General features: G+C 40.2%; 2 protein-coding genes and 2 long non-coding RNA genes across 4 annotated transcripts in view; 3 read left to right on the top strand and 1 right to left on the bottom strand.

Moving 5' to 3' along the window:
- LOC124072978 (spore coat protein SP65-like) overlaps positions 1 to 4,248 on the top strand; it is a 4,442-nt gene extending 194 nt beyond the window's left edge. Inside the window, exons 2-4 of the mRNA XM_046414809.1 lie at positions 3,495 to 3,563; positions 3,698 to 3,778; positions 3,919 to 4,248. Of these exons, the coding sequence (XP_046270765.1) occupies positions 3,507 to 3,563; positions 3,698 to 3,778; positions 3,919 to 4,101 (321 nt within the window). The 5' untranslated portion in view covers positions 3,495 to 3,506 and the 3' untranslated portion in view covers positions 4,102 to 4,248. The remainder of the gene's footprint in view (positions 1 to 3,494; positions 3,564 to 3,697; positions 3,779 to 3,918) is intronic.
- Positions 1 to 16,366, bottom strand: part of LOC124072944 — a 26,667-nt gene extending 10,301 nt beyond the window's left edge. Inside the window, exon 1 of the mRNA XM_046414758.1 lies at positions 16,291 to 16,366. The gene's annotated coding sequence lies outside the window, so the exon portion shown is untranslated. The remainder of the gene's footprint in view (positions 1 to 16,290) is intronic.
- On the top strand, positions 6,500 to 7,385 carry LOC124072992. Its single transcript, XR_006845628.1, has 4 exons — positions 6,500 to 6,844; positions 6,926 to 6,994; positions 7,129 to 7,206; positions 7,332 to 7,385. It is a non-coding gene; the product is annotated as an uncharacterized LOC124072992 (long non-coding RNA).
- On the top strand, positions 10,122 to 11,093 carry LOC124072988. The gene is made up of 4 exons (XR_006845627.1): positions 10,122 to 10,566; positions 10,648 to 10,716; positions 10,851 to 10,928; positions 11,041 to 11,093. It is a non-coding gene; the product is annotated as an uncharacterized LOC124072988 (long non-coding RNA).

Here is a 16,366-nt window from a genome sequence, read left to right as displayed (position 1 = left end):
CTTTCCAATACCTCTGTTCTGAGATGCTGATAACATTGTAATTACTGTAACAGTAGAATACAGGCAACATTAAATGTGCAACTTGTTGATTTTCTACAGATGGAGGCTGCACACAAACGGCTTGCTCGGTCAAGCTCTGGTTCGAGCTCTGGCTCTGGCTCTGATTCTGACTCCAACGAGGTGAGTGTTTTCTCAGTCTTCAACATTCAACATTCAACACACATGAAAGTCAGTTACTGTAATTTTTCTCAAAAACTCCTCTGCTGACTGTGTTTGACAATGAATGTTTCTTGTTTTCTTGATGCAAACCACCACTCAGTCAACAACAACCACAGCAGCAACAACCACCACAGCAGCAACAACAACCACAGCAGCAACAACCACCACAGCAGCTGGAGCTACAACTACAGCAGCAGGAGCTACAACTACAGCAGCTGGAGCTACAACACTGTCTCCACAGCAGCAGCTGATCCAGCTCCTTCTTACCCTCCTACAAGGATAAAGAACTGAACAGCTACTACTACTTTCAGATTTAAATGATGTTGTCTTCTTGTGCTTTCACAATCATGATTCTGGTTCATTTAGACATGTGGATCAGAATCACTGAATTCTCCGTCATATCTGCAAAATAAACTTCACAAAAGCAAAATGTGGACCAGCTGTGTTTGTTCTTCAAATAAAAATGAATCAAGCTGTGCAGAAGGATTATTACAGAAATGATTAGTTAGACAGGTTCACTACCTTCACTGTTTCTCAAAATGTCCCACATGACTCTAGGTCTGTCCTGTGAGGACTGCGGTCAGAATGAATCAGTATTGGGTATTCCAAAAGTTTGATTTCTTACAACTTTATTGACATTTTCTTGCACAAAGAAATGATTAACTTTGGAAAAGCTGGACAGAAAAAAGGTTGTTTCAAAGACATGTGATGCATTACATGTTATACTGTTAGCAGTATATTTTTCCAGGGATGGAAAGAGTACGAAGTAAAAGTACAGTTTCTTTAAAAACATTTTACTCAACTACTACATGTGCAAAATTAATTTTGATAAAAGTGATCAATTAAAATGTACTCTGACTCAACTGCCAGTGACCTGCCTCTGCACAACATAGAAGCTCCTGTTAGGCATCATAGTGGCTAAGATAAGTAGGGACATGGATCCATACATGAGTGGTCCCAGAAGGTAATAAAGAACTTGAAGGGGGTGTGGAAAACAACTCTAGAGGTCAACTCAAACCCATTTCCACAAGTTACCATCAAGTGCGGTACATACTAAGGTGACACGCTATCCCTGTTGCTGTTCAGCCCAGGCCTGAACACCCTCAACCAGATCATCACAAAGAGTCGTTACAGATACCTGTTCCAAAGTGAAGCAACCATCAGCCATCTGCTCTACATGGATGACATCAAGCCGTACGCCAAGAGTGAGCAAGACATTGACTCACTTATCCACATCACCAGGATCTACAGCAGTGACCTCGGAATGTCATTTGGACAAGATAAGTGTGGTCGGATGGTGACAAATAGAGGGAAGATGATTGGAACAGAGAGGGTCGAGCTACCAGAAGGCAACATTACAATACGTTAAGGACTGTTACAAATACCTTGGCATCCCGCAGGCAAATGGAAACCACAAGGAGGCTGCAAGGAAGGCAGTGGTGGTAGATGTAGAGATCCCAAGCGACAGCAACATCAAGAAGAAGGAGCATGAGAAGCTCAGAAAATACCAAGGGCTGAAAGAAGAGCTAGAAAAGATGTAGCAAGTAAAAGCAACAGTGGTGCCGGTGGTAATCGGCCGCTAGGGGCTGTGACCTTCAAACTGGAAGAGTGGCTCCAGCAGATTCCAGGTACAACATCGGTGGTCTCTGTCCAGAAGACTGCAGTTCTAGGAACAGCTAACATACTGTGCAGAACCCTCAAAATCCCAGGCCTCTGGCAGAGGACCAGAGCTTGAGGAAGACACACGCTACCCCAGAGAGTCAGAGGGGATGTATATACAGTATATATAGATATATATCTGTACATCCATATATACAGTATATGAATGATATCTAAATCAACAATAAATACCATTTCTATAGGTCACACGCTGCTGCTTCTGCAGACAACTGGTTATCAGTTGGATGTATACAACTCTCTTCAGCTGTGTAGTTTCATGAGAATTAACCACTAAAGATGACAAAACTCAGACAATAAAAAAAAAAAAGACCAACAACAAGCAAAAAGTCTTTGGACATTGCAGAAATCTCAAACCATATGAATGAAACATCCCAACACTTCAACAGAGTACAAAAAAATAAATCACCAAGAAGGACAAAGAGATAAGCAGCAATACAAACTCAGCTCACATTCAGACATATAAGCAGAGGAGGGCATGCACAAAATATACACACTGTGTAGCGCAGACATGTGACAAGCAACATGGAGGTTGCTGACATGACGCTCTCATCTGTATAGTGAGTTACAACAATACGATTATATTCATCCACCTGAAAGGTGTTCTGTGAACCTCGTCCACTCTGAAATTCTCTACAGTCTGAAAGTTCAACTTTTCTGCTTGTTCATTCATTCAGTCCACTCAGCCACTCTGTCCCACTATAACCAGTCCATTTAGTCCATCTGTCCCACTATAACCAGTCCATTTAGTCCATCTGTCCCACTATAACTAGTCCATTTAGTCTCTTTGACCCACTATAGCAAATCCACTTAGACTGTCTGTTATTTCAAAAATACTCAAAAAAGTACAAGAAAAAAAGATGACTTTCTTACAGTATTGAGGGTAAATGAAATTAGAACCTTCCACCGATGCGTTTTCACACTATTTTACTTGAGGGTGTGCCACTTTGGTTCCTAAACCAGTGAAGTTCTTGTATTCACAATAGGCAAGAATGTGTCTGACAACAGACAATTTCCGTTTGGGTGTTACATGTGTAAAAAGACTTGCATTGTCCAGAGCAACAAGTAATTTCTTAAAATAAGAGGAGGAAATAGAAATGCATATGTACTTGAGTGTCGCCTGTTACTTGTCTAAGCCATTAATTTACTTGATTTGTAATCATAAGACCAGGTATTACCATGTTTGGCATCTATTTTCTGATTTGCCAATATAGATGGGTGGAGAATATAGAGACTGAACGTACATTAACAGTGGTAATATTTTGCGGTAAGATTTGAATACTGAAGCCAATATTTAGATTTGACTTTTAGGCAAATCTGGTGGACTATAGCACATTGCAATTAGCCCCACCTGAAAGTGTGGAGGTGGGATGTTTCCTAACAATTGAAATTTCCCAACAATGCTGCATGCTGATGAGATGACCATCAGCTCCTCTAACTGTATATAAGTGAAGCTCAACATTCAGATCAACACAACAACCTACTCAACCATCTGCGAGACAGCCTGCTGACTTGAAGGTAATTATGTGAATCGTTTGTTCCTCTATTTTCTGTGTGAAACTGGAGAGTTTGTTGACTTTCGGAAAATTTTTCTGCAGCAAGTGTTAACCATGTTGAAGGTAGTGCTTGTACTTGGATGCCTCTTGAGCCTCACGCTGGCTCAACCTGTAAGTTAAACTTTCTTATACTTTCTAATCTAAAACTTTCCAATACCTCTGTTCTGAGATGCTGATAACATTGTAATTACTGTAACAGTAGAATACAGGCAACATTAAATGTGCAACTTGTTGATTTTCTACAGATGGAGGCTGCACACAAGAGACTTGCTCGGTCAAGCTCTGGTTCGAGCTCTGGCTCTGGCTCTGACTCTGACTCCAATGAGGTGAGTGTTTTCTCAGTCTTCTAGAATTCAACATTCAACACACCTGAAAGTCAGTTACTGTAATTTTTCTCAAAAACTCATCTGCTGACTGTGTTTGACAATGAATGTTTCTTGTTTTCTTGATGCAAACCACCACCCAGTCAACAACAACCACAGCAGCAACAACCACCACAGCAGCAACAACAACCACAGCAGCAACAACCACCACAGCAGCTGGAGCTACAACTACAGCAGCAGGAGCTACAACTACAGCAGCTGGAGCTACAACACTGTCTCCACAGCAGCAGCTGATCCAGCTCCTTCTTACCCTCCTACAGGGATAAGAACAGCTGCTACTACTACTACTTTCAGATTTAAATGATGTTGTCTTCTTGTGCTTTCACAATCTTGATTCTGGTTCATTTAGACATGTGGATCAGAATCACTGAATTCTCTGTCATATCTGCAAAATAAACTTCACAAAAGCAAAATGTGGACCAACTGTGTTTGTTCTTCAGATAAAATTAAATCAAGCTGTGCAGAAGGATTACTAGAGAAATTATTAGTGAGACAAATTCACTACCTTCACTGTTTCTCAAAATGTCCCACATGACTCTAGGTCTGTCCTGTGAGGACTGCGGTCAGAATGAATCAGTATTGAGTATTCCAAAAGTTTGATTTCTTACAACTTTATTGACATTTTCTTGCACAAAGAAATGATTAACTTTGGAAAAGCTGGACAGAAAAAAGGTGTTTCAAAGACATGTGATGCATTACATGTTATACTGTTAGCAGTACATTTTTCCAGGGATGGAAAGAGTACGAAGTAAAAGTACAGTTTCTTTAAAAACATTTCACTCAACTATTACACGTGCAAAATTAATTTTGATAAAAGTGATCAATTAAAATGTACTCTGACTCAACTGCCAGTGACCTGCCTCTGCACAACATAGAAGCTCCTGTTAGGCATCATAGTGGCTAAGATAAGAGGGCAGAGCTACCAGAAGGCAACATTACAATATGTTCAGGACTGTTTCAAATACCTTGGCGTCCTGCAGGCAAATGGAAACCACAAGGCCACAAGGAAGTCAACTGCAGTCAAATACCTACACAGAGTGGCAGGTCCTAAGAAGTCACCTGTACGTCAAAAACAGGGTGCTGACCATCAACACATACGCCATGCCAGTCATCAGATAATACGTTAGCCAACGCAGAAGACAGAGGCCATTGATATCAGGACAAGGAAGCTCCGCAAGATTCATGAAGGGTTTCACCCCAAGTTCAGGACCCTGAGACTGTACACCAAGAGGGAAGAGGAAGACCGAGGACTAGTGAGTGTCAGAGCCACTGTCCAGGATGAAACAACAAAGATCCAGGAATACATCAGGATGATGGCCCTCAGAGATGAACTGCTAAGTGAATACCTCAATCAGCAGAAAACTGCCAATGATGAGGAGGAAGAGAACGATCCATTGGAGGACAAGCCCTTGCATGGCATGTACCTCTAACAGATAGAAGAAGTGTCTGATATCAGCAAATCCTACCAATGCTTGGAGAAGGCTGTACTGAAGGACAGCACAGAAGCACTAATCATGGCAGCACAAGAACAGACACTCAGTACAAGATTAATAGAGGCTGGGGTCTACCACACCAGACAGGACCCCAGTTGCGGGCCATGCAATGATGCCCCTGAGACAATCCAGCACATAACAGCAGGGTGTAAGATGCAGGCAGGAACAGCATACACTGAACGCCGTAACCAAGTGGCTGGCATAGTATACAGGAACATGTGCACTGAGTATGGGCTGGAAGTTCCAAGATCACGATGGAAGACCCCTTGGGATTTTCCGTTCTACTAAACTCAGACAATAAAAAAAGACCAACAACAAGCAAAAAGTCTTTGGACATTGCAGCAATCTTAAACCATATAAATGAAACATCCCGACACTTTAACAGAGTAAAAAAAAAAAATCACCAAGAAGGACAAAGAGATAAGCAGCAATATAAACTCAGCTCACATTCAGACATATAAGCAGAGGAGGGCATGCACAAAATACACACACTGTGTAGCGCACACATGGCACAGGCAACATGGAGGTTGCTGACATGACGCTCTCATCTGTATAGTGAGTTACAACAATATGATTATTTTCATCCACCTGAAAGGTGTTCTGTGAAACTCGTCCACTCTGAAATTCCCTACAGTCTGAAAGTTCAACTTTTCTGCTTGTTCATTCATTCAGTCCACTCAGCCACTCTGTCCCACTATAACCAGTCCATTTAGTCCATCTGTCCCACTATAACCAGTCCATTTAGTCCATCTGTCCAACTATAACCAGTCCATTTAGTCTCTCTGACCCACTATAGCAAATCCACTTAGAATGTCTGTTATTTCAAAAATACTCAAAAAGGTACAAGTAAGGAAAAAAATGACTTTCTTACAGTATTGAGGGTAAATGAAATTAGTACCTTCCACCGATGTGTTTTCACACTATTTTACTTGAGGGTGTGCCACGTTGGTTCCTAAACCAATGGAGTTCTTGTATTCACAATAGGCAAGAATGTGTCTGACAACAGACAATTTCCTTTTGGGTGTTACATGTGTAAAAAGACTTGCATTGTCCAGAGCAACAAGTAATTTCTTAAAATAAGAGGAGGAAATAGAAATGCATATGTACTTGAGTGTCGCCTGTTACTTGTCTAAACCATTAATTTACTTGATTTGTAATCATAAGACCAGGTATTACCATGTCTGGCATCTATTTTCTGATTTGTCAATATAGATGGGTGGAGAATCAACAGACTGAACGTACATTAACAGTGGTAATATTTTGCGGTAAGATTTGAATACTTAAGCCAATATTTAGATCTGACTTTTAGGCAAATCTAGTGGACTATAGCACATTGCAATTAGCCCCACCTGAAAGTGTGGAGGTGGGATGTTTCCTAACAATTGAAATTTCCCAACAAAGCTGCATGCTGATGAGATGACCATCAGCTCCTCTAACTGTATATAAGTGAAGCTCAACATTCAGATCAACACAACAACCTACTCAACCATCTGCGAGACAGCCTGCTGACTTGAAGGTAATTATGTGAATCGTTTGTTCCTCTATTTTCTGTGTGAAGTTGGTGACTTTGTTGACATTTTGTAAAATTTTTCTGCAGCAAGTGTTAACCATGCTGAAGGTAGTGCTTGTACTTGGATGCCTCTTGAGCCTCACCCTGGCTCACCCTGTAAGTGATACTGCCTTATACTCTATAATCTAAAATTTTCTAATTCCTCTGTTCTGAGATGCTGATAACATTGCAATTATTGTAACAGTAGAATACAGGCAACATTAAATGTGCAACTTGTTGATTTTCTACAGAAGCCTGCACGCAAGTGGTTTCCTTGGTCATGCTTGGGCTCTCACTCTAGCTCTCACTCTGGCTCTGACTCCAACGAGGTGAGTGTTTTCTCAGTCTTCTAGAATTCAACATTCAACACACCTGAAAGTCAGTTACTGTAATCTTCCTCAGAAACTCATCTGCTGACTGTGTTTGACAATGAATGTTTCTTCTTTTCTTGAAGCAAACCACCACCCAGTCAACAACAACCACAGCAGCAACAACCACCACAGCAGCAACAACAACCACAGAAGGAACAACCACAGCAGCAACAACCACCACAGAAGCAACAACCACAGCAGCAACAACAACCACAGAAGCAACAACCACCACAGCAGCAACAACAACCACAGCAGCAACAACCACCACAGAAGCAACAACCACCACAGCAGCAACAACCACAGCAGCAACAACAACCACAGAAGCAACAACAACCACAGAAGCACCAACAACCACAGCAGCACCAACAACTACAGCAGCTGGAGCTACAACACTGTCTCCACAGCAGCAGCTGATCCAGCTCCTTCTTACCCTCCTACAGGGATAAGAACAGCTGCTACTACTGCTACTTTCAGATTTAAATGATGTTGTCTTCTTGTGCTTTCACAATCATGATTCTGGTTCATTTAGACATGTGGATCAGAATCACTGAATTCTCTGTCATATCTGCAAAATAAACTTCACAAAAGCAAAATGTGGACCGGCTGTGTTTGTTCTTCAAATAAAAATGAATCAAGCTGTGCAGAAGGATTATTACAGAAATGATTAGTTAGACAGGTTCACTACCTTCACTGTTTCTCAAAATGTCCCACATGACTCTAGGTCTGTCCTGTGAAGACTGCGGTCAGAATGAATCAGTATTGGGTATTCCAAAAGTTTGATTTCTTACAACTTTATTGACATTTTCTTGCACAAAGAAATGATTAACTTTGGAAAAGCTGGACAGAAAAAAGGTGTTTCAAAGACATGTGATGCATTACATGTTATACTGTTAGCAGTATATTTTTCCAGGGATGGAAAGAGTACGAAGTAAAAGTACAGTTTCTTTAAAAACATTTCACTCAACTACTACATGTGCAAAATTAATTTTGATAAAAGTGATCAATTAAAATGTACTCTGACTCAACTGCCAGTGACCTGCCTCTGCACAACATAGAAGCTCCTGTTAGGCATCATAGTGGCTAAGATAAGTAGGGACATGGATCCATACATGAGTGGTCCCAGAAGGTAATAAAGAACTTGAAGGGGGTGTGGAAAACAACTCTAGAGGTCAACTCAAACCCATTTCCACAAGTTACCATCAAGTGCGGTACATACTAAGGTGACACGCTATCCCTGTTCCTGTTCAGCCCAGGCCTGAACACCCTCAACCAGATCATCACAAAGAGTCGTTACAGATACCTGTTCCAAAGTGAAGCAACCATCAGCCATCTGCTCTACATGGATGACATCAAGCCGTACGCCAAGAGTGAGCAAGACATTGACTCACTTATCCACATCACCAGGATCTACAGCAGTGACCTCGGAATGTCATTTGGACAAGATAAGTGTGGTCGGATGGTGACAAATAGAGGGAACATGATTGGAACAGAGAGGGTCGAGCTACCAGAAGGCAACATTACAATACGTTCAGGACTGTTACAAATACCTTGGCATCCCGCAGGCAAATGGAAACCACAAGGAGGCTGCAAGGAAGGCAGTGGTGGTAGATGTAGAGATCCCAAGCGACAGCAACATCAAGAAGAAGGAGCATGAGAAGCTCAAAAAATACCAAGGGCTGAAAGAAGAGCTAGAAAAGATGTAGCAAGTAAAAGCAACAGTGGTGCCGGTGGTAATCGGCCGCTAGGGGCTGTGACCTTCAAACTGGAAGAGTGGCTCCAGCAGATTCCAGGTACAACATCGGTGGTCTCTGTCCAGAAGACTGCAGTTCTAGGAACAGCTAACATACTGTGCAGAACCCTCAAAATCCCAGGCCTCTGGCAGAGGACCAGAGCTTGAGGAAGACACACGCTACCCCAGAGAGTCAGAGGGGATGTATATACAGTATATATAGATATATATGTGTACATCCATATATACAGTATATGAATGATATCTAAATCAACAATAAATACCATTTCTACAGGTCACACGCTGCTGCTTGCAGACAACTGGTTATCAATTGGATATATACAACTCTCTTCAGCTGTGTAGTTTCATGAGAATTAACCACTAAAGATGACAAAACTCAGACAATAAAAATAAAAAAAGACCAACAACAAGCAAAAAGTCTTTGGACACTGCACAAATCTCAAACCATATGAATGAAACATCCCAACACTTCAACAGAGTACAAAAAAATAAATCACCAAGAAGGACAAAGAGATAAGCAGCAATACAAACTCAGCTCACATTCAGACATATAAGCAGAGGAGGGCATGCACAAAATATACACACTGTGTAGCGCACACATGTGACAAGCAACATGGTGGCTGCTGACATGATGCTCTCATCTGTATAGTGAGTTATAACAATATGATTATTTTCATCCACCTGAAAGGTGTTCTGTGAACCTCGTCCACTCTGAAATTCTCTACAGTCTGAAAGTTCAACTTTTCTGCTTGTTCATTCATTCAATCCACTCAGCCACTCTGTCCCACTATAACCAGTCCATCTGTCCAACTATAACTAGTCCATTTAGTCTCTCTGACTCACTATAGCAAATCCACTTAGACTGTCTGTTATTTTAAAAATACTCAAAAAGGTACAAGTAAGGAAAAAAATGACTTTCTTACAGTATTGAGGGTACATGAAATTAGTACCTTCCACCGATGCGTTTTCACACTATTTTACTTGAGGGTGTGCCACGTTGGTTCCTAAACCAATGGAGTTCTTGTATTCACAATAGGCAAGAATGTGTCTGACAACAGACAATTTCCTTTTGGGTGTTACATGTGTAAAAAGACTTGCATTGTCCAGAGCAACAAGTAATTTCTTAAAATAAGTGGAGGAAATAGAAATGCATATGTACTTGAGTGTCGCCTGTTACTTGTCTAAGCCATTAATTTACTTGATTTGTAATCATAAGACCAGGTATTACCATGTCTGGCATCTATTTTCTGATTTGTCAATATAGATGGGTGGAGAACAAAGAGACTGAACGTACATTAACAGTGGTAATATTTTGCGGTAAGATTTGAATACTGAAGCTAATATTTAGATCTGACTTTTAGGCAAATCTAGTGGACTATAGCACATTGCAATTAGCCCCACCTGAAAGTGTGGAGGTGGGATGTTTCCTAATAATTGAAATTTCCCAACAAAGCTGCATGCTGATGAGATGACCATCAGCTCCTCTAACTGTATATAAGTGAAGCTCAACATTCAGATCAACACAACAACCTACTCAACCATCTGCGAGACAGCCTGCTGACTTGAAGGTAATTATGTGAATCGTTTGTTCCTCTATTTTCTGTGTGAAGTTGGTGACTTTGTTGACATTTTGTAAAATTTTTCTGCAGCAAGTGTTAACCATGCTGAAGGTAGTGCTTGTACTTGGATGCCTCTTGAGCCTCACCCTGGCTCACCCTGTAAGTGATACTGCCTTATACTCTATAATCTAAAATTTTCTAATTCCTCTGTTCTGAGATGCTGATAACATTGCAATTACCGTAACAGCAGAATACAGGCAACATTAAATGTGCAACTTGTTGATTTTCGACAGAAGCCTGCACGCAAGCGGTTTCCTTGGTCATGCTTGGGCTCTCACTCTAGCTCTGGCTCTGGCTCTGACTCCAACGAGGTGAGTGTTTTCTCAGTCTTCAACATTCAACATTCAACACACATGAAAGTCAGTTATCGTAAACTCCTCTGCTGACTGTGTTTGACAATGAATGTTTCTTCTTTTCTTGAAGCAAACCACCACCCAGTCAACAACAACCACAGCAGCAACAACAACCACAGCAGCAACAACCACCACAGCAGCAACAACAACCACAGAAGCAACAACCACAGCAGCAACAACAACCACAGAAGCAACAACCACAGCAGCAACAACCACCACAGCAGCAACAACAACTACAGCAGCTGGAGCTACAACTACAGCAGCAGGAGCTACAACTACAGCAGCTGGAGCTACAACACTGTCTCCACAGCAGCAGCTGATCCAGCTCCTTCTTACCCTCCTACAGGGATAAGAACAGCTGCTACTACTGCTACTTTCAGATTTAAATGATGTTGTCTTCTTGTGCTTTCACAATCATGATTCTGGTTCATTTAGACATGTGGATCAGAATCACTGAATTCTCTGTCATATCTGCAAAATAAACTTCACAAAAGCAAAATGTGGATCAGCTGTGTTTGTTCTTCAGATAAAAATGAATCAAGCTGTGCAGAAGGATTACTAGAGAAATTATTAGTTGGACAAATTCACTATCTTCACTGTTTCTCAAAATGTCCCACATGACTCTAGGTCTGTCCTGTGAGGACTGCGGTCAGAATGAGTCCGTATTGGGTATTCCAAAAGTTTGATTTTTTACAACTTTATTGACATTTTCTAGCATAAGGAAATGATTAACTTTGGAAAAGCTGGACAGAAAAAAGGTGTTTCAAAGACATGTGATGCATTACATGTTATACTCTAAGCAGTATATTTTTCCAGGGATGGAAAGAGTATAAAGTAAAAGTACAGTTTCTTTAAAACATTTCATTCCACTACTACATGTGCAAAATTTATTTTGATAAAAACAGTCAATTAAAATGTACTCTGACTCAACTGCCAGTGACCTGCCTCTACATCTTCTCACTTCCTTCACAAAAGAAAATGTGGACCAACTGTGTTTGTTCTTCAAATAAAAATGAAGAAGCGTTGGAATAGTATTATTATTTAGACAGTTTTACATTCACTGTTTCTCAAAATGTCTGACTGTGTTTGTCCAGTGAGGACAGTGGTCAGAATGAGCCAGTATTGAGTATCACAATTTTTTGAAAATTTCTGTTGTAACTTTTTGACATTTTATGGTAAAATGAAGGCATTAATATTTGAAACATTTTAAATAAAGATGATGTTTCAAAGATATGCAATGTGTTAAAGCATATATAAGGTACATTTTCCCAGGTATAGAAAGAATACCAAGATTATATACTCAAGAAAAGTACTGTTGCTTTCAAAATATTTTACTCAGCTTTCACTATAACTTGTCCATTCAGGGTCTCTCTTATTTTAAAATTAGTCAACCCCCCCCCCCCCCCCCACCCCCCAAAAAAAAAAAACAAGTAAACAAAAACACAACTTTTTACAGTAACCAGAGTAAAACAGTTACCTCCAACCATGTATTTTTCCACAGTGTTTTACATATTCCAATGAAGTTGCTTTTTATGGTCGCTGACAATGGCCAGTGCCCCGTTGGGTGCTACTGTGTGAGAAGGCTTCTCTGGACAGCCTTCCAACCTGATGCTTGAGTTGCATTGTTCTCGTCTCATATGAGAAGACGGCTTCTTTCTATAGTCACCGCTCTGCGTCTCAGTGTCCCTCCCACAGGACTGATTGTTACATGTCACAAGCCCTTTACAGACAAAATGAGACAGGAGCTGCTCAAGTGAGACCGGAGCTGATTGTCGGAAACATTTTGGATAATGTAAGTCCAAATCTTCAAGTTATTAGTCTTCGCCTGGCTTTCCAGTATACTATTACAATATTCTTCAGATATCTCCAGGTCTTTTTTTGAACATAGACAATGGACAGTTTTGCATGTTGTTTATTTATATTTATGCTCAATGCTTGCTATCTTTAATTTTTTATGTATGGATGGCTATTTAATTATTGTTTGTGTAATAATTTTTCAAAATTTATATCTGACCTTGAGATATCTTAAAAGGATACTCTAACTAAGAAAATAGTTCCTACATGAAACTGTTCACAACAAGGCCTGTGGATTATTTTCAGTAGTCGTGATTTCCGGAAAGACATATTGTTTCTGGATGTATTTTTATAGGTATTTGAGTACCACAAGCCATCCACAAGTCAGATCCATTATTTTAACGAGAAGACAGATATCTTTACAGCTCAGCAACTCACATCGAAACAATCTACATGGATGAGGGTATGTACTCAAAATACTTATTTGTAATGTGTTTAAAAGTATTTAATCCATTATAACCAATTATAGTGCATTAAGTCTTAAAAACCCTTATGTGTCCAGGACCTAACCTGAATATCCAGGCCAAATGGCTCAAAATCTGTGCTGTAATCCGCCCACTGCAGTATTCTTGTATGCCTCGCATGATGAAACGTTTTGCAGGTCTTAAACCATACCTTAAGGGCTAACCTGGCTTATAAATTTGGCTTTGATGACTTTTTTCTTAAACCTGGGTTTGGTAAGAATGGATAAACCAGCAGGAGTAAGTTGGACTTAGAAAGTATCCAACTGAAAAAAATGTGTGAGATGTATGTGAGCAACGAGTTCACCATATTCCACACGGTATCTTAGCTTTTTCATCAAATAAATACATTGAAAAACAACTATGTCAAATCTAGGGTTGAAATTGAAGAAATCAGCAAGAGTATTGAGATTTTCAAGTATCCGTCTGAAAAACATAACAAACTTCCTTTCAGGCTTCTCTCCAAAGTCACTCTGGAACACATGAATGTGCTAAGCCTGACTACACCGAGTGCCCCGTAGCTCTAGCTGGGAGATTTGTGTGAGCAGTGATTTCACAATGTTCAATGCTTTCTCTTAGTTATATTACTCTAAAAATATCCATAAATCAAAATCATATCAATATAAACAAAAAAGCAAAACAACACCTCAGTTGAAAGGGCTATCCTGCCCCTCAGTTACTGTTCAGTGTTGTGTGTGCGTTTTGTGCTAATGTTTCGGGGGAGCTAAATGACAGCCACTGTCACTGCAACAGAGCTTGTTCTTTGGTTCAGGGTGTGTGTGCTTGTGCGATTGGGTTAGTTGCTGAGCATGTCCGTTATCACTGCTGCAGCACCACTTCCCAGCCAAGATGTTAAAGTGGGCCCCGTATGAGTTGTGCTGGGGCTACATGAGTACCAAGCGTTTCAACATTTGTAAGCTTCAAAGCACTGAAAATTTTTAACCACACCAGAGCCAGTACATAGCTATGAACTAAGCATGGGAACTGCTCAGTTGCTGGATGGAAGAACTGATACAAAAGAACTCTTCCACTCCCATTAGAGGATGTCAAAATCCAATAAAGTAACTTTATTTTTGAGGGACATGTCCCCATAATGACTGGAAAACTATTTAATTGGGTGTGTTTGTATTTTACTCCCGGATCCCTCCTTTAACATTACAAGCCCAGGGATCAGATAAGGTAAGATAATCCTTTATTAGTCCCATTACTGGGAAATTACAGTAAGGACAAAACTGATACAAGCTCAAGGCCCATGACAGAGTAATCTGTTGAATTAGGTGTTAGCACGTTGCTTAGCTAATGTGGCCTCTCCCATTCTGGGTGATGTTGGACTAAGATTGTTCTTCTGCTGAAGGTCAGTTTTAGGTTGAATATTTGACAAATGGTCTAAATGACGTCATTGCCTTCACCGACCATATATCTCACTACCTTATGTCGGGAATGTCTCATTCACATTTAGGAAAACACGCAACAAGATCATCATGAACATAAACAGCAAACAGCAAACTTGACCACTGTTGTTTATGTTTGTGATGAACATAAACAACAAATTTGACTATTGTTGGTATTCACAGCTGTTAACCTAACATGTTAGCATTGGGGAATTTTGGCTGCATGTGTTTTAAGTATGTTTTAATGTGCAGTCAATGTGTAGTTTGGACAGCATGTACAAACAACATAAAGCTGTGGACATGAATCATGTCCTGGAACACTCTTATTTCCCAACAACTAAGAGAGAGAACTCTTGCATAGACAGTAAGCAACAAGTTCTCGAAATAATGCCCCCAAATACATCATTTCATTATGTTTCACACCTTTGGGACAACTGTATAATCAAAACAACTTTGACAGTTGACTGGATAATTGGAGGTAGAATCTGTTCTTTAACATAATAACAAAACAAAATTTGCCCCTGGGCTCTGGAGCCTGTTTGGTGTTTGTTGTCAATATCATTCTCACTTGGAAAAGTTTTACCTCTGGGGTACTATTCAAAGTTCACTAGTGCTGTTCTCCTGTGCTTCACATCCTTAAGTTATACCGTAATTTAATGTGAACCTATGCAACAGATGGTGAAATGAAACTCATCACTCTTCAAGGAAAATGGTGGAGTCAAGCACTCAGGGAGTTCAGGTCAGTATCTGTGTAAGAGATTCTCTAACCTACAAAATAATTGTATTTATATTTTGCAAAATAACTTTTTTCTGTGTTTTATGTAGCCAATATATGTTTTACTATCTGTAATTTTACTTTAACTATCAATCCAACCAAGCTTTGACAGCATTGCCACCATTTCTGTAGGGAAGTATTGCCAGTGAGCTGCACTTAGTACGTTCAGTATATGCTATTTATAGTTATCCATGTAGAGATTTTTTTATGTGACTGAAATGGAAGGAAACAAATCATTAAAACACAGAAACAATCAAGATATAAAATTTTCTTTAACTTCCTTCCTTCTAACTTCCTTCATTCTGACAAGCAAGCAGAAATTCTAAGCACAATTATGACAATCTCTTACTCTCAGTCTTATTTTGACATAGACTTATTTATTATCTTGTCATTGTATACCTGAAAATACACTATATAGACAAAAGTTTTGGGAATGAGCTGTTGCAAGGGTTTGGCTCGGACCCTTACTTCCAGTGAAGGAAAATCTTAATTTTGGACAATGCTATGCTTCCAACTTTGTGGCTGCAGTTTGGGGAAGGCCCTTTTCTATTCCAGCATGACAGTGCCCCAGTGCTCAAAGCAAAGTCCATAAAGACATGGTTGGATGTGTTTGGTGTGGAAGAACTTGAATGGCCAACACAACGCCCTGACCTTAAACCTATTTAACACCTTTTTGTCCAACATCAGTGTCTGACCTCACAAATGCTCTACTGCATAAATGTGTCATGGACTGTTGCTGGTGAAGAGGGCTGAACCCCGATGCAGATACACCAAGGGAGGCAGAGGTCCAAAATAATAGTCTTTTTAATGCTACCAGAAACTCAAAACTACACACTTACTTGTGGCAAAAGGTCAAGAAATCTGTGGTGACAAAAACATGGCATGACAAGACAAAGGAATTCCTGGCATGAAAAA

This window comes from Scatophagus argus, chromosome 2 (assembly GCF_020382885.2).
Source record: "Scatophagus argus isolate fScaArg1 chromosome 2, fScaArg1.pri, whole genome shotgun sequence".
Taxonomy (NCBI): Eukaryota; Metazoa; Chordata; class Actinopteri; family Scatophagidae; genus Scatophagus; species Scatophagus argus.
This window is presented reverse-complemented; position numbering and strand designations above follow the sequence as displayed.